The 23274-nt window shown below is 43.1% G+C and overlaps 1 protein-coding gene across 1 annotated transcript in view; it reads right to left on the bottom strand.

Annotated features, from left to right (window-relative positions):
- The window catches only part of DMD (dystrophin), a 1970015-nt gene that overhangs the window by 67448 nt on the left and 1879293 nt on the right, over positions 1–23274 (bottom strand). Inside the window, exon 67 of the mRNA XM_059385278.1 lies at positions 298–464. Within this exon, the coding sequence (XP_059241261.1) occupies positions 298–464 (167 nt within the window). The remainder of the gene's footprint in view (positions 1–297; positions 465–23274) is intronic.

The raw sequence follows: 23274 nt of genomic DNA, 5'->3' as shown, positions 1-23274 counted from the left end.
GAGGCAGCACGGTGACTGGGCATTCCCCTGCGGGACAGGCACTGCCGAGGACGCAGGCGGTCAGTCGATCCTGTTCAATGGCACATGTGGCTCTGCAGAGCCCCACAACGAAGGTGCAGAGGGGCCACCTACCTAATGAATCAGAGCCGTCCAACTAGCCTGGGAACCAGGGCAGTCACTTGGGAAAGGAACAAACTGATGGCAACTGGCTCAGGAGATGCAAGGTCAAGTCCGAAAAAGGTGAGAGACTTGAAGAAAAAAAAAAAAAAACAACGCCATCTGGGGGGTTCTGGATACCTGAATCCGATGATGGGACACTCCTTGCAGATGTTGCACTTGGCCTGGTGCTTGGCAGTCTCCGCGGCAGCCACCCGGTGCAGGACGGGCAGCCACACCATGGACTGGGGCTCCAGTCGCATCCAGTCTAGAAAGAGCGCCGCTTCGATCTCAGGTTTATTATTAGCCTGTGTGGATGGGAGGAAACATGGGGGGGAGGGGTGGGCAAGGGACAAGAAGAGAAAGAAGGGGAGAAAGGAAAGGAGAGGCAGACATCAGTACAGACCAGACATCATGAAATTCACAACGGTAGTGGTGCCATGAGACCCACTTTTCACAGTCTGTTTCTGCCAATGTCCCCCTCGCGGCCACACGAGCCACCTACCCCCTAAGGCTAGACTAAGGGTACACTGCCGTTACTCTGTTCAGCTGCTAGATGACAAGAAAACAAAGCAAAACCAACACATGGAGAATGGCGAGCCGAATACTCACCTGTGCCTCAATACTCCCTTCTGCTCCATGTTGGAACAGATATGTAAGAGTGAGCCAGAAGGAAAACATGGAGTGTTTATCGATAACATTTCAAAGGAGGTTAGGGAAAAACCAACTCAGGAGTTACTGATTCCTTGTTTTTTTCCTGGAGAACCTGTGTCTCAGTGTTTCACGGAATCATAATAAGATGCTTTCAAAAATACTGGGTCCTGGAGCTTTGTTTTACAGATGAGAAAACTGAGACACAGGTGAGGGAAGGAGCTTTTCAAAGGCCACTCCTAGAGCCCAAGTCTCCTGGTCTAGGGTTTTCATGGTGGCCCACTGCTGCTCGTCTGTCTCTATTTCTCTGCCTCTCAAAGGCTAAACTGAATCAAGACCATTCTTCCCCAACAGTACCATGATTTTAGAAAACTCAAAATATATTTACCCATCATCTATGGATTGAAACAATCATGCATTTTAATTACATATTTGTTAATCCTACGAGATGGCATTTTAATTTTTTTGTGTTGTCAGACTGACCAATATATTGGCCACTTTTATTTTTTTCTTTGCTTCTTTCATCTCATATTTTCCATCTGGGATCCCTTCGGCCTAAGTATATCCTTTAAAATGTTCTTGTAAGGGTCTTGTTGGAGGAGAATTTCTCAGGTTTTGTTTGGTCTCAAAAATCTCTCTCTTTTTAAAATTCATATTCTTGATAGCTCTCCTCATTGGGTATAGATTTTTAGACTGAAAGGGTTTCTTTTCCTTTTTGTTTTTTTTGTTGTTGTTGTTGTTTTGTTTGCTTTTATTTTGTTTGGGCACACTGAATTGTTATTCCACTTTTATTTTACTTTCTTTGTTATTACTGTTAAGAAATGTCAGCAGTAAAGCAGACTAGCACTTCTTTGAAGGTAATCTGCCTTTCTCTATCTTGTGTTATGTTTCTAGGGTTTATTGAGACTTTTTTTTTTAGTATTCACTGGGCTTCTTGAATCTTTAGCATCTCTGGTCAGCTCTGGAATCGTCTCAATCATGATCTCATCAACAAACAACATCTCTTCTCCATTTCCTCTCTGTTCTGCTTAGAGGAATCTAATAAAAGTTAGACTCTCTCAACCTGGCCTGTGTAACTCTGCATAGACCCTCCCTGTACTTCATTTCTAACAACCCCATCGATACATTTCTCTCTTTGGTAGCATCCAGTCTGCTATTAATCCCATACAGTGAGTTTTAAATTTTGGTTATTATACTTTTTAACATCTACAAGTTCTATTTGATCATCTGTAAGGTCAGTTCTACAAAGTCTGTGGCTCCCTGCAGGTATTTTTCAATCTTATCTGTTATTATTTTTTTAAACAGAGTAAACATGGTTTTCAAAAATTCATCTAAAGATTCCAAAGTATGAAATTACTATAGGTCTGCTTCTGCAGTCTGAGGTTTCTGTTGGTTCTTACTCACCCTGGGTTCTTGGGCACTTAATTTTGTTTTTTCATGATATACAACACTGACCTTAACAAAAATCTTCTGGAGATACTCTGAGTCCTAGAATACAAGTGCTTTCTACAGAGTGGCTGTTCATTTGCTTTTGCCCAGAACCAGAGGACGCTGCCAATTCCAAGGCCGATTGAAGATGAACATAGAGAGGGGTTACTTAGTATCAAACAAGTCAGGAGTATCTGCACTGCAAACCCATGTCGCTTCTCTTGGAATGTGAGTCCCTAGCCACGAATCTGTTCATACCCTGCAGACAGAAAGGCAATAGGGTCTGGACCTACAGTCATTTGGCTTGCAAAGCTTACCACTTCAGCACTAGCCCAGCCGTTACCCCGATAATAAATTTAAGAGCATTCTAATGAGCTATTTGATTTTGAATTTCCTAGCTGTAAAACGCTATCAATTTGAAGTACTGACCAAAAACTTTTGTGGAGCACTCTTCTCTGTGTAGAGTGCTATCACAGAGGTACTCTGTGGAAAATTGGGGGGGGGGGGGATATCATGGAACCTAAAGACGAAAGGGACCATGTAAGTGAACTCATCCTTTTGGAATGGCGTCAGACCTTCACAGCCATCGAGTCTCAACTCTTATGCGATGCTGGTGTGTTCTTATAGCCACCGTATAAACGTTAGCCGTACGAGGGAGCCAACGTCCTTAATGGAGAATCTTGAACATCTGAGTACAGGTAACCCTGTCAAAAGTGCTTCATCGCACAGAGGGCTGAAATCCACAGAGCAGAGCAGAGGCTGCAGAACCCAACCGCCAAGAGTTCAAAGCCCAGCTCTGTCATTTACTAGCTGTGTTGACTCTGGTGAATTAAATTTACCTTTCTGAGTCTTACTTTTCCTCTGCTGTGAGCTGGAACTATGAAGAGCAGCTGCCTCACAGGGCTGTTTTAAGATTTAAATGAGTTAAATGAAAGGCATATGGAATGGTGTCTGACACACAGCAAGAGCCACGCCCATGTGTGCCACTGATACCCTCATCATTCTTGTCTGTCCCACCAGAAACCCAGAGGGTCTCAGGCTTGGCGGAGCCCTTTCAGTATTTTATCCAAGCTGTTATGTCTGGCCATGCCTCTTCATCCCTATTCCTTTTATTTTATTTTTTAAAAGACTGTATTTATTTATTTATTTGAGACAGAAAGAAGGGGAGGGGCGGAGGGGGAGGAGGAGGGAGAGAGAGAACCTCAAGCAGACCCCATGCTGAATGCAGAGCCCAACCAGGGGTTTGATTAAACAACCCTAAGATCACGACCTGAACCAAAACCAAGGGTCAAACGCTCAACGGACTGAGCCACCCAGGTGCACCACTCCCAGCATTCCTTTTACTTTTCACAGAACATGGCCTTGGTTTGCCACTCTCCTTTGGAAGACTATTCTTCAAATATGATCTGTTGGTGGAGCGCCTGGGTGGCTCAGTAGGTTGAGCCTCTGCCTTTGGCTCAGGTCATGATCCCAGGGTCCTGGGATCGAGCCCCGCATCAGGCTCTCTGCTCAGCAGAGGAGCCTGCTTCCCCCTCTCTCTTTCTGCCTGCCTCTCTGCGTACTTGTGATCTCTGTCAAATAAATAAATAAAATCTTTAAAAAAAAAAGATCTGTTGGGAATGGTACCTCCACTTGTCTGGGCAGTAGGATTGCCATGACTTTCTTTTGTTCTGTATTCTAAGCTCACACGGGGTTTCCACTCAAGTAAAATCTCTGGGTCAGTGTTTCCCAGTGCATCCAGCAGATCAGTCATCCAACAAAATGTTTCATGAAAAGAAGGTCAAATTAATTACAGAAACACTGCACATTATAATCGCCTCTTAAAATGCTTAATGCATGTTAACATATTAAAAGCTGAGAAGGTCGTTGGTAAAGAAACACGTTAAACTCTGTCTGACCTCAGAATTTCCCACACTAATCATTCAGTGATCCCAAGACCTTTATCTTTTTTTTTAAACTTTTCAGGCTTATGAACACCACAAAATACTAATGTTGCGGTGGGCATAATGAGAAATGCTGTTCCTGGCTCTTTCTAGTGATTCCTCTACTCCGCTTGTTCGTCTGGGATTGGCTTCTTTCACCCTCCTCAAGATTTCCTGTTAGTCTGAGCCCACTGCACAATTTCAGCAACATCTTGCAGAATCCTGACTCTCACAGCCAACAGATGAGCCGTTCTTCCCCACCCTGTGTAATGTTTACATTTTTAAAACTTATTTTTAAGCGATTTTTTACATCTGAAAACACGCATTCTGTCTTCATCAAAAAGTCCCTGGTGAAAAAATATCAAGCAGGCCGAGGTCACACAGGACTGCTTGCAGCTCGGCTCAACAGAAACCCAGGCTTCAGCCTTCTCTGGTCAGACTAGGCCTTTTTCCGGTTCTGTCGCCATGTAGGCTCCTGCACACATTTCTCTATCTTGTCCACAAAGACACAATGACAGACTGTATCAAAGGAACTCCAAGTTTCAGCTACATAGTTTCAGCTATGACAATCTCCTGCTCCACTGGTCTAAAAACACACTTTATCAAAATAACCCTTTCTAGTGAGGAGACAAACCGACATAGGAAGACAGTAAACTGAAAAACATTACTAATTCTTTCCTATTTGAAACATGGATTCATTGTCACTTCACCCGAACCTATGCTTTTTTTTTTCTGACTGATGCTGAGAGTTTACGGATGAATTAACAGATATGCTGTAGAGTAAAAATAAGGCTTAATACAGGAAGTACCGTAAGACTAGAAAGCTTCTATTCATTCCAGAAGATGGAAAGTAAAAATCTGACTATGAGTCAGCAACAAATATGGGTGGAAAAACAAAAAGGCAAAAAAGCAACACCACGATTATGATGTATAATTGAAGGCAAGCGGGTAGAGCGTGAGGAAATAGGTCTCATGACCCTCGGCACTGTTCAAATCAGCCTTAGAAAACACAGTCGAGTTCTGGGGACTCCAGCTGACCCAGAATTCAGAGAAGGCTTGGCAGAAAGGCACAAGGATAATTAAAGGGTTTGAAAGACCTATGAGAACAGTTTAAGGGAATTGGGATTATTTAGCCATGAACAAAAAAAAAAAAAAGAGAGAGAGAGAGAGAGAGAGAGAGAGAGAGAGAATGAGCAAGAAAGAGTGGCTGAAGGGGCAATTTAATAACAGTTTTCAATTACGTGAATGGCTCTTGCATTGGGGCCTGTGACCAGCTGTTCAATCCTTCCACTGAGGCCAGAACAAGGAGGAACAGGCTTAAGCAGCATGAAGAATTTAGGCTGTAACTCATACAGAATTTCCTGATGCAGAAAGTTGTTAAAGCATTAGAGTGAATTACCCAGGGAAGCTAGACAATGTTCTCCACTTTCAAAATACTATAGATTCTCTTGTGTTTAAAGGCTGGAAATTCTCAAGGTTCTTCCTCGCTCCTAGGATGGAAAATCCATCATTTTGGCTTTTTTAAAACTGCTCACCGATGCCAACTGACAGCACTGAAGGCAAGATATGAGGATTCACATGCTCTTTCTGTGTCGATCTTTCATTTTTACTACAAACCATTCTGAATCCTAGTGGTATATTCCCTCTCCTTTTGTCTGGCAATAAAGAAGGAAAGAATTAAAAACTAGGCAAGCTTCTGTAAAGAGCTAACAGCACTAAAACAAAAACCCAGCTAAAACGACATTTCGGCCTCTCTAGAAAAAATGAGTAAGGGCAGACTGGGACAAGAGGAAGCTGTTGAGGACAAAAGACAGGGATGATGGCAGTGAACTGGATCATCCTTTTAGGTGCTATTATCTGCTGACCAAGGGAGAGGCCTCAGATGCTTTTTCTCAGTATCAAGGATGACCTTGATCTCTCCCCTAAATGCCATGTTCAAAACCATTTAAGCAAGAACTCTTCAAATAGGCCATTTGGCTCTGGGTTTTGTAATATTTTGGTTTCTGGTCTTTGCTAAGACTCTTTTTGCCTTTTCCAAGGCAGGCGGAGGCGAAGAGCAAAGACATCCCAGCTCCTTGCATTGTGAGAGTTCAGAAGGATCTCGGGATTCCACTCCAGCTCCGGGGGGGGCCTCATGCATCAGCCACTGTCCACAGCTGGGAGGCGAGGGAAGGTGCCGCCCACAGCAGGCAGCAGGGTGGGGCTTGCTACAAGCGCCATCTTAATGAGGTCCACAAACAGTGCCAGGAACCCCAATATCTGGGGTATCTTTCCAGCCAAAGATGTCATGACCAACCAAAATAATCATTTCAAAAAGTAGGACATGCCAAGTTTGGAGTTGGGGGAATTGCCCTGAGTTCAGAATTACTTTTGGGTTTCTTTCATGTTATGCTTCCCATAAATCCTGAGGCACCAAAGGTCCAGGCTCCAAATGGCTGCTAGAGAGTCAATGTGAACGCTCATTTTCTGTCAGGATTTACAATATCAGTTCACAGCTACAGAATAAAAGCGATGGGAAGATTTCTGAGCAAGCCCCACACCCCAGCTACCATCAACACATACATTGTATTTTTAAGAGAAGGCAATTAAGCATCTGACTTTGAAGTTTTTGAAAAACCGTGTCAATGCTTAATCAACTGGGAAAAAAAGCTGTATAAAGTAAACATTATGCAAGAAACTGCACCCAGTAGTTCTCAGATGATTTTAAAAAAAAAAAAAAAAAAACTTGCCCAAAGCTAAAAGGACAGGAGCTAGGTTTCCATTCCCACCACCCACCCCGCCTGCAGTGAAAGTTTATGGAAGTGAATGAAGGGACAGGAAATCAGCTGCAGTGTGATCACAATAAATAAAAGGAAGGATTAGAGTATGTGAATGAGGTTAGAATTTTTTAAAAACTGCTGAGTCATCCCAAAAGAGCAACAAAATTCAACCTAAAAGGGTTGTCTAAGGAAAAGACAAAATAAGCACATTCTCAAACTGTGTCAAGTTTACATTTAAAAACCTCCTCATAAATATCTCTCTTTTGGTTCGTCTATTGTATCATATACCAAAGGGCTAATAGTCTCTTTCTAAATTTGGAGGGTATGTTTAGAATGATCTGGCTTCAAATATGGGGATATACAGATTTTTCGCACTGAGAGGCTCTGCAGGGAATCCCCTAGGTAATCAGCCATGCTCTCTATGTCAGTAATTCTCAAGGAGGGACAGTTCTGCATCCCAGAGGATATCTGACAGTGTCTGGGGACATTTCTGGTTGTCACACTGAGGAGAGGGATATTACCAGTGTCCAGGAGACAGACGCCAAGATCCTGCTAAATATCCAACAACGCACAGGACAGCTCCCTCCAATTAAGAATCATCTCGACCCAAGTGTCAGTAATGCCAAGATTGAGAAACCCTCGCCTAATGTTCACATCTCACATTACCATGGTTCATTTGTTGAAAGTCAGAAACCAACATGGGGACACAGTGTTCACTAAGCACCGGACATCCCTGGGAGCTATCTTCTACCACACAGAAACAGAGAAGCCATCATAGGCCTGTTCCGCTATCAACTGGGAGATAAAAGCCACACTGGTTAATATATCATGAAGAGAGGGAAAGCAAAAGGACCAAGAAATTTAAAAAAAACAAACCAACAAAAAACCCGAGCTAGAGGTCACAAGCGAACCTGCTAAAATCGCAGACTCAGACTTGAAATCAAGCTGCTCCTCGAAGAGACAACCCTGTGCAGCATATTCCAGGATGAAAAGCAGCAGAAATGTATTTAACTGTGGCAAATAATTATCGCAATCAGCTTAGATATGAGAGAGAGTGTGTGCACGTGCACGTGTGCACATATGTTGTCATTTCATTTAATAGAATTCCTGCCCATTTCGAAGAAAAATAATAACTAAATATATAAATGTTGAATACCTTCATATGCATGAATAGAATTTCTAAACAGTCTTACAGAAAAAGGTAAATTTATGGAAAACACCAGGACAAACCAAGGATTTTTTTTTTTTTTCGGTGAGAGTTTTGTCTCTCCTTCCTGGCCATTTTCATTTGCTGTTCCATTAGTAAAATGTCCCCTTCATAAATCCAAATAACCATTGCAGTATCACTACCGCTGTTAACAGAGAAAGGCATGAATAGCTCACAACCCAACTTTTCTGGTCCTGAATGTGTAAAGCCTGAGTTTGGAAAGAAATGCTTAATTTAAATTGATCAAAACTGTTTTGTAAATCAGTGTGTACACAAAGCCTGTAAAACTACAAGGAGAATGGCTAGCCATGGTCAGACAGTATAGGACAGGCAGTTCCTGGCTGTTCCCAGAGCTGTTATTACAATTTCTTTAACAACCTCTAAATCTACCAAGGGCATCAGTGGAATATTTTACATAAGAGAGAGTCTGCACTAGCAACGAACATAAAAGGAGGAACAAGAACAAGTTGTAAAGAATATTAATGACTCTTCTTCCAAACAATCCCAATTTTTATGAAAATCAAATGAGTGATAAAAAATGTCTTCTATAAAACTATATAAAACTTGCATGTAACAAATAAAATAGAAGAAAGATGGCATTTTGATTTTCTTAGACACAAGATACTCATGATTTCCATGTGAGCTGCTGAGCAGATTACAGTCAGGGACACAAGGGATCACGTAGGAACGCTTCCACACAAGCTTGGTTCACACTTCTTGCTCTTAGTCTACACTACTTCTGTTCTTTTTTTTTTTTTTAAGATTTTTATCTATTTATTTGATAGACAGAGAGAGATCACAAGTAGGCAGAGAGGCAGGCAGAGAGAGGGGGGGAAGCAGGCTCCCTGCCGAGCAGAGAGCCCGATGCGGGGCTCGATCCCAGGACCCTGAGATCACGACCCGAGCTGAGGGCAGAGGCTTAAACCACTGAGCCACCCAGGCACCCGACACTACTTCTGTTCTGAGAACAGTTGGTCTCACATGAAGGGCCACACTGTATGTACAGGAGTCTTTTCTGTACCTTCTATCTCTGTCACAAGCGTTGCTACCTGGAAGACCAGGTAGACTTTGCTGATAATGACCAAGCTTCGAAATGAGTACAGTAATCTACTTCCTGTTCTGCCCTTTCCATTTATAACATTTAGCATCTTATCAAAAAGGCATGCATGAGCCCCTATATTTGTAGCAGTATTCACAATAGCCAAATTATGGAAATGGCTCAAGTACCCATCCAGTGGTGAATGGATAAAAGAAAATATTGTATATAGGAAATGTTGTATATAGGGGCGCCTGGGTGGTGCAGTCAGACGAGCACCTGATACTTGGATTCAACTCAGGTCATGACTTCGGGATCATGGGATCGAGTCCTGCCTGGGCTCCATGCTCAGCAGAGAGTCTGTTTTGAGACTCTCTCTCCTCTCCCTCTCACCGTCCCGCTCGTGCTCTAAAATAAACAGATCAAGGGGCACCTGGGTGGCTCAGTGGGTTAAAGCCTCTGCCTTTGGCTCAGATCATGATCCCAGGATCCTGGGATTGAGCCCCGCATCGGGCTCTCTGCTCCGCATGGAACCTGCTTCCTCCCCTCTCTCTCTGCCTGCCTCTCTGCCTACTTGTGATTTCTCTCTGTCAAATAAATAAAATACTAAAAAATATAAAAAATAAACAGATCAATGTGATAGACAAATACACACACACACACACACACACACACACACACACACACCCAATGTAATACTACTCAGCCATAAAAAATAATGAAGTCTTGCCACCTGCAACAACATGGAAGGAGCAGGAGAGTATATTGCTAAGTGAAATCAGTCAGAGACAAATACCGTATGATTTCACTCGTATGTGGAATTTAAGAAACAAAACAGACAAGCAAAGGTTAAAAAGAGAGTGACAATGAGTGAGCGAGCGAGCCAAATCAAGAAATATATAAAGAAATATATAAATCTATAGACAACAAACTCATGGTTACCAAAGGGCCAGGGGATCAGGGGATGGAGGTGAGTGAAACAGGTGAAAGGGATTAAGGAATGCATATGTCGTAATGAACACTGGGTGTTGTACAAAATGGTCACTCTGTTGTACACCTGCAACTAATAACACTGTATGTTAACAATACTGGAATTAAAATTTTTAAAAATAGGAGGAGAAAAAACCCAAATTGTGAAATACCCATAAAATGTAATACTGTATAGTAACTGAAAAAGAAAGACGTATGGATACAGACAATATAGATAAATCTCAATTATACTGAGTTAAAGCAAAAATGGGTTCGTCGTATAAAATTCCATTTGCATAGAATTACAGACTATGCAAAATAATCTACAGTGACAGAAACCAGGTAAATTGCCACCTAGAGATGGGGATGGGTGGCAGGGGACATGGGAGGACCTGGAGACATTACCAAGTGGCCTAAAAACACTTTTTGGGTGATAGATATGCTCATTTTGATTGCCACAATGGAATCATCATGTGAACACATGTCAAAATTATCAGATTGCACACTTTAAAAATAAGAAGTTTAAAAATGAAAACCGCGGGTGCCTGGGTGGCTCAGTGGGTTAAAGCTTCCGCCTTCGGCTCGGGTCATGGTCCCAGGGTCCTGGGATCGAGTTCCACGTCAGGCTCTCTGCTCAGTGGGGGGCCTGCTTCCTCCTCTCTCTCTCTCTCTCTCTCTCTGCCTGCCCCTCCCCCTACTTGAGATCTCCATCTGTGAAATAAATAAAACCTTTTAAAAAAATAAAAAAATAATAATAAAAATGAAAAACGCATTAATTAACAGAAAGGATAGGAGAAATTTAAAAAGGGGGGGGGGATACATAGCTCCTGATACGTTTAACTATGTTACAGATGAAAAAAGGCTCAAAAAAGTTAAGGAAACAGCTCAAGATTATCTATTTTTTTAATACTTCAATATGTACACAGAAAGTAGTCTTGAAAAAATAAAGACAGAAGTGATTTCCAAGGAGGACAGGCTGATCTCTGAAATCTTTGGAATCATTAACTTGCCTGAGAGTTCTAGAGACTCTGATATGTAAGGAAGGCCTGCTGGGACAATACCCAGCTTCTAAATCTTCAACAAAATTCTATTCTCATCTACTGTCAGCTGTATGAAAGTACAAGTAAACCCTCAAAAACCACTGTGATAAACACATATTCCTATCTTTCTAATCACTTCCTTTTCCCCTTCTTTTCAGTAATGCAGATCCTTTCTCCTTCCATTATGTGCTACAGCAGATATACGCTACAAGGTCTGATAGGTTCAGTCGACCTATACTGAAGTAGCATAAAAGGAAAAAGAAACAGTAAAGCCTATGAGCAGGGGCTCCTGGGTGGCTCAGTCGTTAAGCCCATGCCTTCAGCTCAGATCATGATCCCAGGATCGTGCGATCAAGCCCCATATCGGGCTCCTTGCTAAGCGGAAAGCCTGCTTCTCCCTCTCCCACTCCCCCTGCTTGTGTTTTCTCCTCCTGTGTCTCTGTCAAAGAAACAAGTAAAATCTTAAAACAAAAACAAAAACAAAAGCCTATGAGCATCTAAATCTTCTTGAGCACAGAGCTCATGTTACATGCTTTGGTTAACTTGTCACTCCAATAAAAGAGCTGACGGACACAGAAATGTATATATGTATTTATAAAGATTTTATTTATTTGAAAGAGAAAGAGAGAGAATGAGCAAAGGGAGGGGCAGAGGTAGGGGGACAAGCAGACTCCCCGCTGCAGGGAGCCCCATGCAGGACTCAATTCCAGGATGTTGGACCATCATCCAAGCAGAAGGCAGACTCTTAACCCAGTGAGCCACCCAGGTGCCCCCTGAAATGCATTTATTAAATATATGTTTACATTGCTATGGAGAAAAAGAACCTTCCATTCTGCACAGTGGCATTTTAGGTAATACCATGGGAAAAAGCATATCCAAAGGCAGCTCAGTCAGGAGAAGTCTTTTCCTGTACATTCAGCATCACTTTGGATGTCTGCAGTGATACTCAAAAACAGAGAGGGGAGAAGCAGGAACCCTTCTTTACGGAAGAAACCCAGCTACTGTGTACGAAAAAAGGTAGAATCAGAAAATCGCTCTTATGCAACCACCAATATGATCATCTAATTAGAAAAGGCTCATCAGGCAGGGCGCCTGGGTGGCTCAGTGGGTTAAGCCTCTGCCTTCAACTCAGGTCATGATCTCACGGTCCTGGGATGGAGCTCCACATCGGCTCTCTGCTCAGCGGGGAACCTGCTTCCCCCCCCCCCTCTCTCTGCCCGCCTCTCTGCCTACTTGTGATCTCTCTCTCTCTCTCTCTCTTTCCCTGTCAAATAAATAAATAAATAATCTTTAAGAAAAAAAAAAGAAAAGGATCATCAGGGAGGCTAAAATTATACAGTGAAGGGTTCTTAAGGAACAGGATATTCATAGGGTCTCAAAAGATCACATAAATGGCTTCCTAATGACAAAGGGACAAACATACTTTTACAATGGAAATATCTGGCACACACCACCTTAACATACTTAGCATTATCAGTAAAAACAAAGTGTTATTTTGTCCCTCCAGCTGTGACCTTGTAAGGAGACACCATCACCTCTGTTGTCTTCTGGCCAAAAAAATGTTAACCTAAATCCAAGCTAGAGGAGATAAAACTAGAAAAATCCCAAATATAGGACATTCTTCAAGAGAAGTGGCCCGAGCTCCTCAAAAATGTCATGGTCATGGGACACCTGGGTGGCTCAGTCAGTTAAGCCTCCTCCTTCGCCTTGGGTCCTGATCCCAGGGTCCAGGGGTCCAGCCCTGCGTCAGGCTCCCTGCTCAGTTGAGCGTCTGCTTCTCCCTCTCCCCCTGCTTGTGCTCTCTCTCTCGCTATCTCCTATCAAATAAATAAGAATCCTTTAAAAAAAAAAAAAAGGGGATGCCTGGGTGGCTCAGTGGATTGGAGCCTCTGCCTTCAGCTCGAGTCGTGATCCCAGGGTCCTGGGATGGAGCCCTGCATTGGGCTCTCCGCTCAGCAGGGAGCCTGCTTCCTCCTCTCTCTCTGCTTCTCTGCCTACTTGTGATCTCTCTGTCTGTTAAATAAATAAATAAAATCTTAAAAAAAAAAAAAAAGCTCATGGTCATGAATGAGGAAAAAAATGCTAGGGGACTGTTCAGATTAAGTGGAAGTACAGAGACATGACAAGCAAATCCAAGACAAAAACCTTAACTACATCCCAGAAGAAAAGAGCAACCCATAAAGAACATTCTAGGGCAACGGGGAGATTTCAATGTGGGCTGCATGCTAGATGACGCTATACTGCTTCAGTGTGAAATTTGCATGATGATAGCTTTGCAGTTATGGAGAAAGTCCTTTAAGAAAACAACAACCATGTGGTGAACTGTTTAGGGGTTTATGTTTGATGTTGTGATGTCCCATGACTTAAAACAGTAAAGGGAAAAACTGTGCTTGTGTGTGTATTCAAATATATGTACCTACACCGGGTAAAAGCATGAGGAAGAGGAACGTTCATGGGATATAATGCTAACCAAAGGCTGTATGTACGAGAACGTTCATCACACTAGCCTTTCCCTTCTTCTCTATGCTTGAATTTTTCCAAAATAAAATGCTGGTTAGAAACCATGGTTTCTTCTAAATCACCTCTTCATGAGGGAGGGGGCAAGGCTGGTGGGAGGGTGAGTGACTTTACCTTTTTTTAAAAAAAGATTTTATTTATTTATTTGACACAGAGAGAGAGTGAGAGAAAGAGAGAGAGAGAGAGAGAGAGAGAGAGAGAGAGAGAAAGGAAGGGAGAGAAAGGGAGAGAGAGCGAAGAAGGCACACAGGCAGAAGCAGCAGGCTCCCCAATGGGCAGGGCACCGGAGGACATGGGGCTTATCACTTGAGCCAAAGGCAGATACCCAACTGATTGAGCCAGCCAGGTGCCAAAGAGTGACTTTAATAATTATTAGAAGGTTGGGGGGGGGGGCGGCATTAATGTCACTGATAGAAAATGTGAAAGGCTCTTCACGATGACTTTACTCAAATAATACAAACCTAACACCAAACTGATTTCCTCCCTGTTCTCTTAGCTACACTGTTCCTAAAACATCCTTTCACACTCTGCCTAGATGTGCTTTTTCACGGTTATCTGAATTTTCAGCATAAAAACGTTTAAGAATCCCCACATTCACAGACATTTTTCATGTCTGAAATAAAGATGCAGCGGTCAAGTGTTTGTGAGAGAAGAAGTAAAAGGCTTCCTGTAACTGCTGTCTTGGGTAGAAATCAAGTATTTTATTTAAAGTTCTGAAGATAATGAGCAGGTGGGAGGCCTGCAGTCACTGCTCTAAATATTAATCAGGACTCTAAATTACCCATTAAAGATAAAATCAGCCCAAACAATAACACAAGGTGATTATCTGCTCCTCATTTCCATGTTCAAGGACAACTGTCCTGACCTCAGGCTCTCCACGCCACCTGACTAATAAACCAATTAACACCATGGCTCCAGGGAACGTAAGCACAATTTTTAAATCTATGCAAATCTGTAAGTATGCTCCACATTAATTTTTGCTAGAGAGTTCTTACTTAACAGAGAAGTTTCACACATACAAACATCTGTCTGTGGATATCACAGAATGTTTTTTCTCAAGTAGGTATCAGGACATGTTTTGCTAAGGTTTGAAGATACAATGTTAACTCTCCATTTGAAATCCAGTTTAGGAAACGTCAAAACCATGGGAACAGAAACACGGTAATGGTTTCCAGAGACTGGGAACAGGTGGGATGACTACAAAGGAAGAGGGAATTTTAGGGGTGATGGAAAAGTTCCGTGCCTTGAATGTAGTGATGGCGACAAAATACATTTGTCTAAACTCACAGAACTGACCACTGGAATAAATTTAACTGCGTGTTGGGTATTTTTTAAATGTAACTTTTAAAAAAGATAGAAAAAATTTTAAAACTATTTTATCAGGAATGCCTGGGTGGGTCAGTCAGTTAAAAGTCTGACTCTTGAAGTTGGCTCAGGTTGTGACCTCAGGGTCCTGAGATCAAACTCCTCTGCACCGGCCTGCCCACCCCCACGCTCTGCGCTGGGCATGGAGACTGCTTAAGATTCGCTTTCTCTCTGCCCCACACTTCTAAAAAAAAAAAATAAAAAAAAATATTTTAACCAAATAAAAAAAAAAAAAAACCCAACCCCGGGGAAAAAAAACCCACTAGGTTTTATAGAATTAAGATACCCTAAGGACCTTAGATAAATAGATAAGGCGATCCCAGGAAGAAGTTTTATACTTAAATAATCTTTGCAGGAAGAAGATTATCTTAAATAATCTTTGCAGGAAGAACCTTCCATTAAAAATTCAATTTAGGGGGGCACCTGGGAGGCTCAGTGGGTTAAGTCGCTGCCTTCGGCTCAGGTCATGATCTCAGGGTCCTGGGATCGAGTCCCACATCGGGCTCTCTGCTCAGCAGGGAGCCTGCTTCCTCCTCTCTCTGTCTGCCCGCCTCTCTGCCTACTTGTGATCTCTGTCTGTCAAATAAATAAATAAAAAATCTTAAAAAAAATTTAAAAAAAAATTTCAATTTAGGGACGCCTTGGTGGCTCAGTTGGTTGGACGACTGCCTTCGGCTCAGGTCATGATCCTGGAGTCCCAGCATCGAGTCCCGCATCGGGCTCCCAGCTCCATGGGGAGTCTGCTTCTCCCTCTGACCTTCTCCTCGCTCATGCTCTCTCTCACTGTCTCTCTCTCTCAAATAAATAAAGAAAATCTTAAAAAAAAATTCAATTTATAAGCCAGTGACAAGGAAAAAAGAAAATGGCAATAATGGCCCCATGTTTCCTTGTTTACATGAGTTTTTCTAGTAAGTTCAATGTGAATTGGAATTAATGGTGAACTGATGAAAGGGAATCTAGAATATTCTTCCAACTAAAAGCATGGCTCTCAAAAAACGGTTTTCATTAGCACCTCTGACTCAACTCTTATGGGAAGGGAAGGGTAAGATGAAGGAGGGAGGGAGGAAGGATGAGGGAAATTTGGTCATAATAATGAAATACCACTTAAGGCATTTGAGCAAAGAAGGGCACCTGGGTGGCTCAGTTGGTTGAGTGACTTCGATTCAGATCGTGGTATCTCACAGTCCTGGGATGGAGCCCTACTCCTCGGCGCTAAGCGGAAAATCTGCTTCTCCCTCTCCCTCTGCCCCCACCCCTGCTGGTGCTCTATGTCTGTCTCAAATAAATGAATCAAATCTTTCTTTATTTATTTACTTATTTATTTGACAGAGAGAGATCACAAGCAGGCAGAGAGGCAGGCAGAGAGAGAGGAAGAAGCAGGCTCCCTGCTGAGCAGAGAGCCCGATGTAGGACTCGATCCCAGGACCCTGAGATCATGACCTGAGCCGAAGGCAGCGGCTTAACCCACTGAGCCACCCAGGCGCCCGAATAAAATCTTTCTCAAAAAAAGAATGTCGAGCAAAGAAAAGGACACCAATTATCTTCTTTAGCAGTTTAAGCATATGCATGAACCAGGTTTCAACTACAACACGAACCTACCCTCAAAATACTGAAGAAAATGACCATCACCCCACATTGAGAAGTTAACCACACAAACCACAACAAATGTAACGGGTAACTATGAAGCTAAACCCACCACAGCTGATAATTTAAAAAACCCAGCAATTGAGAAGTCAACTCAAGACAATACTGGTAATACTCTAATAAAAGAGCCTTCGTGAAAAGCTACAGGAATTCTGTCCATAAGCAGGCCCCATAGGAGTGTGGTCAAACTACCTCTATTTACGAATACCAAATAGCAGCAACTTACAAATACTGTAGTTATTTGTCAGTATCCATCAGGAGCTCAAGAGAACATGAGTTCAACATTTACCACCCAAAGGGGTGTGGAAAGAACGTCTGTGGAACCCAAGGGCCCATATTTCGATTACTGAACAAAAAGCTAAAGGCAACCTAAGCAAAATAGAATTTTTAGGAGTTATTTTAAGGATGGATAATATAAAATGTGATCAATTGGCATGAGGAATGCTGTCAAATGGATTCAGAAGTGTCCTGGCACGGTATTTTCACACTCAGAGAGAAAACAGTATGTCGAGAGCCTCTAAAATCGAATCCGCAGATGCTCGGTTACAGATAAAAGGAATTCTTAATCTTGGTAGGATAGGCTCGTGTTTCAACACACTTTACATCACCAGAAGCTAATAGTTACTAAGTACCTCCCGTGTGCCTGCTGCAACTCTGAGCGCTCCCCCTCTACAGGCTCAATGAGCCCCCCAAGCACCCCCGGAGCACAGGAGCCAGCAAGGTTAAAAATGACAGCAGAGCTGGGATTTTAACCAAGGGAGCTGGCTTCAGGGCCTCTGCACTTAACTACTCTGCCACTCACTACTACTCTAGGTATTCTGGAATGATTATTTTCATGGGACGGGGCGGGGGCGGGGGCGGGGGACTTGCTCCCAACAGTTGAAGTTGTGATTTATTCTCATTTCTGTATCATTCTCTATTACAGCAACTGTACATTGATGATACTCATTTTTGTCATATGAATATAAAAATTCACAAGACAGATGAAAAAGCAACTTACTCATTTTGAATGCATGAATACAGCAGGAGGCAGGAAACAGATGTAAAATAAACAGAGTCTGGTGCCCAAGCTCTTGTAGGTGAAGCATCCTGAATATAAAGTTGGCATACTCAAATGCATCTCAGCAATAAGTCCTTAAAATGTTTACAGAAGAAAACACTACAAACTCCCAGGCGGGATGGGGGTAATTCTCAGGCCGCTGCCCAATACCAATTTACAGATACACGACTCTTTTGTGGAGTCACTTAAAGGTCTGAAGTTTTCCACTTAAAAGGCAGTATTAATTGGTTTCATTTGCAGGAAGACTTAGCCACCTGCCACTGGGAACGGAATCTCTTAAATAAAGATCACGGGCATGTGTGGGGTGTGTGCGCGTGCGCATATACATGCACTGCCGTAGTGATAAGGGTGTTCATTTATCCATGTCATCCTATTATAACCAAAAACTCATATATGGGATGTTTCTTAGCTCTTCGTTCAGTCTGGTATTTGAACCAGTTAAAGCCATCTATTTCCACTCAGATGGCTTAGCAGAAGGAAATGCTGGCTTGGAACACAGGGAGCTTGGGCCTTCTGTCTAGATCTGACATGATATAATTGCGGTATGCAGAATGCAGCAAGTCCTCCCCTCTCTGGGCTTCAGCTTTCTCATTAGAAAAAGCAGAGATGTGGTCAGTCTCCAAGGTTTGTGACTCACTGCCAGGGCATGCCGGGCCTTACTCAGGTCACAAGAATCAATCCACTGTGACAGCGGAGTTGTTTCCGAGGATTATGAAATAAAGAGCAACCTGATGATACCTTAATTGAAACAAACTAGTTTCGGGAACCTGGGTGGCTCAATTGGTTAAGCGTCTGCCTTTAGCTCAGGTCATGATCCCCAGGTCCTGGGATCCCGCCGGCGGGAGCCTGTGTCTCCCTTTCCCTCTGCCTACCGCTCCCCCCGCTTGTGTTCTCTCTCTCTGTCAAATGAATAACTAAAATCTTAAAAAAAAAAGAAACTAGTTCCAAAACATCACTTTTACTACCCAAAAGAGTCAGTTTCCCACTACCTGTGTTGACCACAGTAAGCTTCTAAAGCAGAAACATTATCCTGTTGCCTCATTTACTCTCAATGAAGACACCACTGTCAAATCCATACCTTTATGGAGAATTTTCCTTTTTGATAGCCACAGATATGACTTCGGGTCCTGGCTTACTGGGTAATTCCTGGAAAGACTGATACTGATTTTTAAATAAAGGCAAAGCATTGTACTTGCACGTTATGGTGATTTCCCTTACTCTCTGATTTAGAGCTATTTTGGGGTTTCTTCCACAACTTCTTTTATTGTGGTTAAATACACATACCCTAAAATTTACTATCTTACCCATTTTTAAGTAGCCAGTGCAGCAGTACTAAAGTGTGTTCATACTGCTGGGCATCCGTGTCCAGAATGGAGAGATCCAGACCTGAGCTAAGCAAAAGGTTTACAAGATCAACCAGTGAGCGCTGCACATGAAAGCAGCCCTCTCTCCTGGCCACTTCTTGGCTCTGGTCTGAATCAGAAGCGACGCCCTTCTAACTGTACCAACCCGAAAGAAGTTAAGTTTTCTTCTGAAGTCAACTTCTCTTTCTACGATACAAGGAGCCCATTCGTAGGAGAAAACAAGGACCTCCCTCCTGCTTCCTGAGGGTTAGAAAGAGAGGTCTTTGAGCACAGCCCTGCCAGCCTGGCCTCCAGTCCCAAGGTCTTTACACTTCAGATAAAGGACAAAGGGCATTTTCACTCGTGTTATCTTTCGCTGCAGCAAACAGCACATTTTCATTCCCAGTACATAGGGAAACGGGAGGTGGCTGGCCAGAGCACCTGGCTGAGGGAGAGTGCGCCACGGCCAGGACAGCGACTGTGAGGTGAACAAAATGAATCTGGTGAACCTGACTGCAAATGACTAGAGCAAGTTGAGAGGCTTCCCAAACCGAAGTAACATAAACCTTGCCTGGCTCTGTACACACAGAATGTTCCCGACATCCTACTAGAAACATCTAACTGCCAATACTCAAGTTCTTAAGATGACCATTCCTCTTACCCCTAAGTCCCCTATGTTCCCATTTTTTTAGGGCATCTTGTATTCCAGCAGGGACCCAGAACAAAGGCCTGTTACCTCAGAAGAGTGGACAGCAGAATCAAAATGTGCGTACTGGGGACTGAGCTGGTGAGTGGGGGTTTGGGGACAGCAGACTAGGAATTGAAGTCTTCTGTCAGCTGAGGGCCTTGAGGGGCAGAAATAAATTATTCATCCATTTTTTGAAAAGATTTTATTTATTTGACAGAAATCACAAGTAGGCAGAGAGACAGGCAGAGAGAGAGGGGGAAGCAGGCTCCCTGCTGAGCAGAGAGCCCGATGTGGGGCTCAATCCCACCACCCTGGGATCATGACCTGAGCTGAAAGCAAAGGCTTTATTTAACCCACTGAGCCACCCAGGCGCCCCTTATTCATCCATTTCAATAATAAGAAAAACACAACCCCCACAGCTTGCCCATTCCATTCTCCTGAAAGGATTGGTGAGATTCAAGGACAGAATTCACGTGAACAACGGTCTGGTATGATTATCAGTAGCAACGGTAATGATATTATTTGTAAGCATAGTAGGTACAAAGGGTAGGGAGAAACCCATTTCGTGGTGGTAAAAGCCAGTGGTGGGTGGTTATGGAAGCAGACTAGGAAAGGCCTGAGAATCAGAAAAATTAGGATTTATGCAGTGGGCCACGGGAAGAACCGGATTGCTACACAAGATACCATACAGCGAATCCGTTTCTTTAAAACCGGTATGAGAGCAGTAAGAGCAATGACAAGGTCAGGGTGTAGAGAATACTGAAAGTGGCAAGGAAGGAGATCAGACAGAAGAGGTTTCTTTCTCTTAAAAACAAAAAAAAGTTAGCACTTTATTTTTTTCTAATTCTGAATGTTCAAAGAAGAAAATTCAGAAAATACAGTAGGAAAACCGTAAGAAAATAACATCCACCTGTTACCCCTGTTTATCTCTTGACAGATATCCCCCCCTCGGCTCACAGAAGACACTCCCAAGAGCTTGGAGACCGGCTAGCTAGGACACATTCACTACATATGCGAAGACAGACTGAGTTCCAAGCTTCGACACTAAGAAGACAGTGTTGCTATTACTAAGATAGAGACATGTGGTCAGGGAAGAACAGGGGCATCCAGCCAAAGGATGCGGCACACGGAAGTACAGGCAGACAAGAGCACAGCATTTCGGAAGGCAGAGCTTCTGTTCGGTGACCCCTTGTCCTGACTCCCACTTGAGAGAGAGACGATATCTTACTAAATCTCTACGAAAGAAATGAGAACTGTAGGATGTGATAGAAACGCTATCACTGCAATGGCAATCACATTACCATATATTAATGTATCGAGTCAACGCTTAGTATACCTTACATTTACACCATGTAACATGTCAAGTATATTGTCTATTTCAACGAACACAAAGAGCCAGGGGCGCCTGGGTGGCTCAGTCAGTTCAGAGTCCGACACTTGGTTTCAGCTCAGGTCCTGAACTTGGGGTTGTGAGATCAAGCTCCTCCACCCCCTTGTAGGGTTCGGGCCCAGAGCTCAGCACAGTGTCTGCTTGAGATTCTCCCTCTGCCCCTCCCCCACCCCCTTCACAAAAACAAATAAATCTTAAAAAAGAGCCTGCAGTGAGGGTGGTGGCAGCCGCAGCCACAGGCAGTACTGTGGGACCTGAAACAAGGGATCCAGGGGTCGTCCACGGCTGTCGCTGTCAGCGGACCTGCACTCTGTCCTTTGCTCTCAACCTAAGCCACAGTACCCAAACCACTGTGTGCCTATGCATTTATAACAACACATGTGTGTTCTTCAGAACTAGAATTTAAAGAGTAACTGAAATTTGATTACAGAGAAAACAATTACTTCGGAAAAACAACTCAGGACATTATAGTTGCTTTCCAACTGGATTTAAGAAAATGAATCTGGATTATTTGTGGTCGTTAGTAATCATTTTATGAAAGTTACTTGTGTCTCCATTCTGGAACAGAGTGCAAAAAAAAAAAAATGTAGAGGTACTGATAACCTGTTTACATTTTGGGAACTCTGAGCATGAGGTGAAGAAATGCATTTATTTCTCCACGTCTTTTTTATATTTATAGCTACTGTGCCATAACTTGGCACAACAATCCTAACAATATGTCCAACGCTAAATAAGGGAGCTTATTATGTGGACATTTCCTTGGGGTGCTTCGTTGACTTTTAAATGAATGCTGATGGCTTAAAACATGTAAATATTCACAACATTCTTCCTCCTAGGCCTGTGGTTTTACCCTAGTCTGTGGCCAAAGATAGTCAGCCTAAACCGGTTATCTGCTTATCTCTACAGCTAGTTCTACAGTTCACGGGATTACAATGGATTGAGAAACTCCATAGAAGAAAACAGTGCTTAGCACTGAAAACCAAACTTAAAAACAACAACAAAAAAAATACTCAAACTTCAAAAGATCACTGTGAATAATGGGATACTGCAAATATCTCAATCTTTCAGGGCCTGGTGCTATTACAAAGAGCAACAAGTTTTGACAACAAGCCATCCAGCAGTATGTAATCAAAAGCCATAAAAACTCTTTTCAGGCTGGTAATCTCATTCCGGAGAATTTATCCTAAGGGAAAACTTCAATCAAGGAAAACATGTTGCTAAATGGGTGAAGATGTTCACTACAACATCACGTGCCTCGGCAAACAAGGGGAAAAGGCAACCTGTCTCTCAATGGAGTGCGGGAAGACACGGTCTCCGGGGGCACTGACTGTGGTGTGGCAGAGGCCGCGGGATGGGAGAAGAGAATGGACAAGCCGTGTGTTGGGCTACGGATGGACACCAGCACAACAAACTGATCTCCTTCCATGTAGAGACACCAATCAGGCCTTCAGATTATAGAGGAATGCTAAGATGCAAAAGGACAACTTCAAAAAGTGATGGTCACCGGAGCCTCGATGGCTGAAGCAGGTAAGCGTCTGCCTTCGGCTGGGGTCATGATCCCAGGGTCCGGGGATTGAGCCCAGCATCAGGCTCTCTGCTCAGCAGGGAGTCTGCTTCTCTCTCTCCCTCTGCCTGCCCCTCCCTCTGCTCTTGCTATTTCTCTTTCTCAAATAAGTAAATAAATAAATAAAATCTTTTTAAAAAAGGAATACAGGGATAAAGGCTAAGACATTAAAAGACTCACCTACAAAAGTTAGTTTCTTTTTTCTTTTTTTTTTTAAGATTTTATTTATTTATTTGACAGACTGTGATCACAAGTAGGCAGAGAGGCAGGCAGAGAGAGAGAGAGGGAGGGGGAAGCAGGCTCCCCGCTGAGCAAAGAGCCCGATGCGGGGCTCGATCCCAGGACCCTGGGATCATGGCCCGAGCTGAAGGCAGACGGTTTCACCCTCTGACCTACCCAGACGCCCCACAGTAGTGAGTTTCTGATCTACAATGGATTTCTGTGGCTGGAGTTGTATTTCCTTCTTTGCTGAACGACTGCAGATGCCCTTCCCTCCCGGCAACTAACTAGCCATGGTCCCTGGTGCAGACAGACA

Source organism: Mustela nigripes, chromosome X (assembly GCF_022355385.1).
Source record: "Mustela nigripes isolate SB6536 chromosome X, MUSNIG.SB6536, whole genome shotgun sequence".
Lineage (NCBI taxonomy): Eukaryota > Metazoa > Chordata > Mammalia > Carnivora > Mustelidae > Mustela > Mustela nigripes.
The sequence above is the reverse complement of the archived record's forward strand: the minus strand, read 5'-3'. Positions and strand labels throughout refer to the sequence as shown.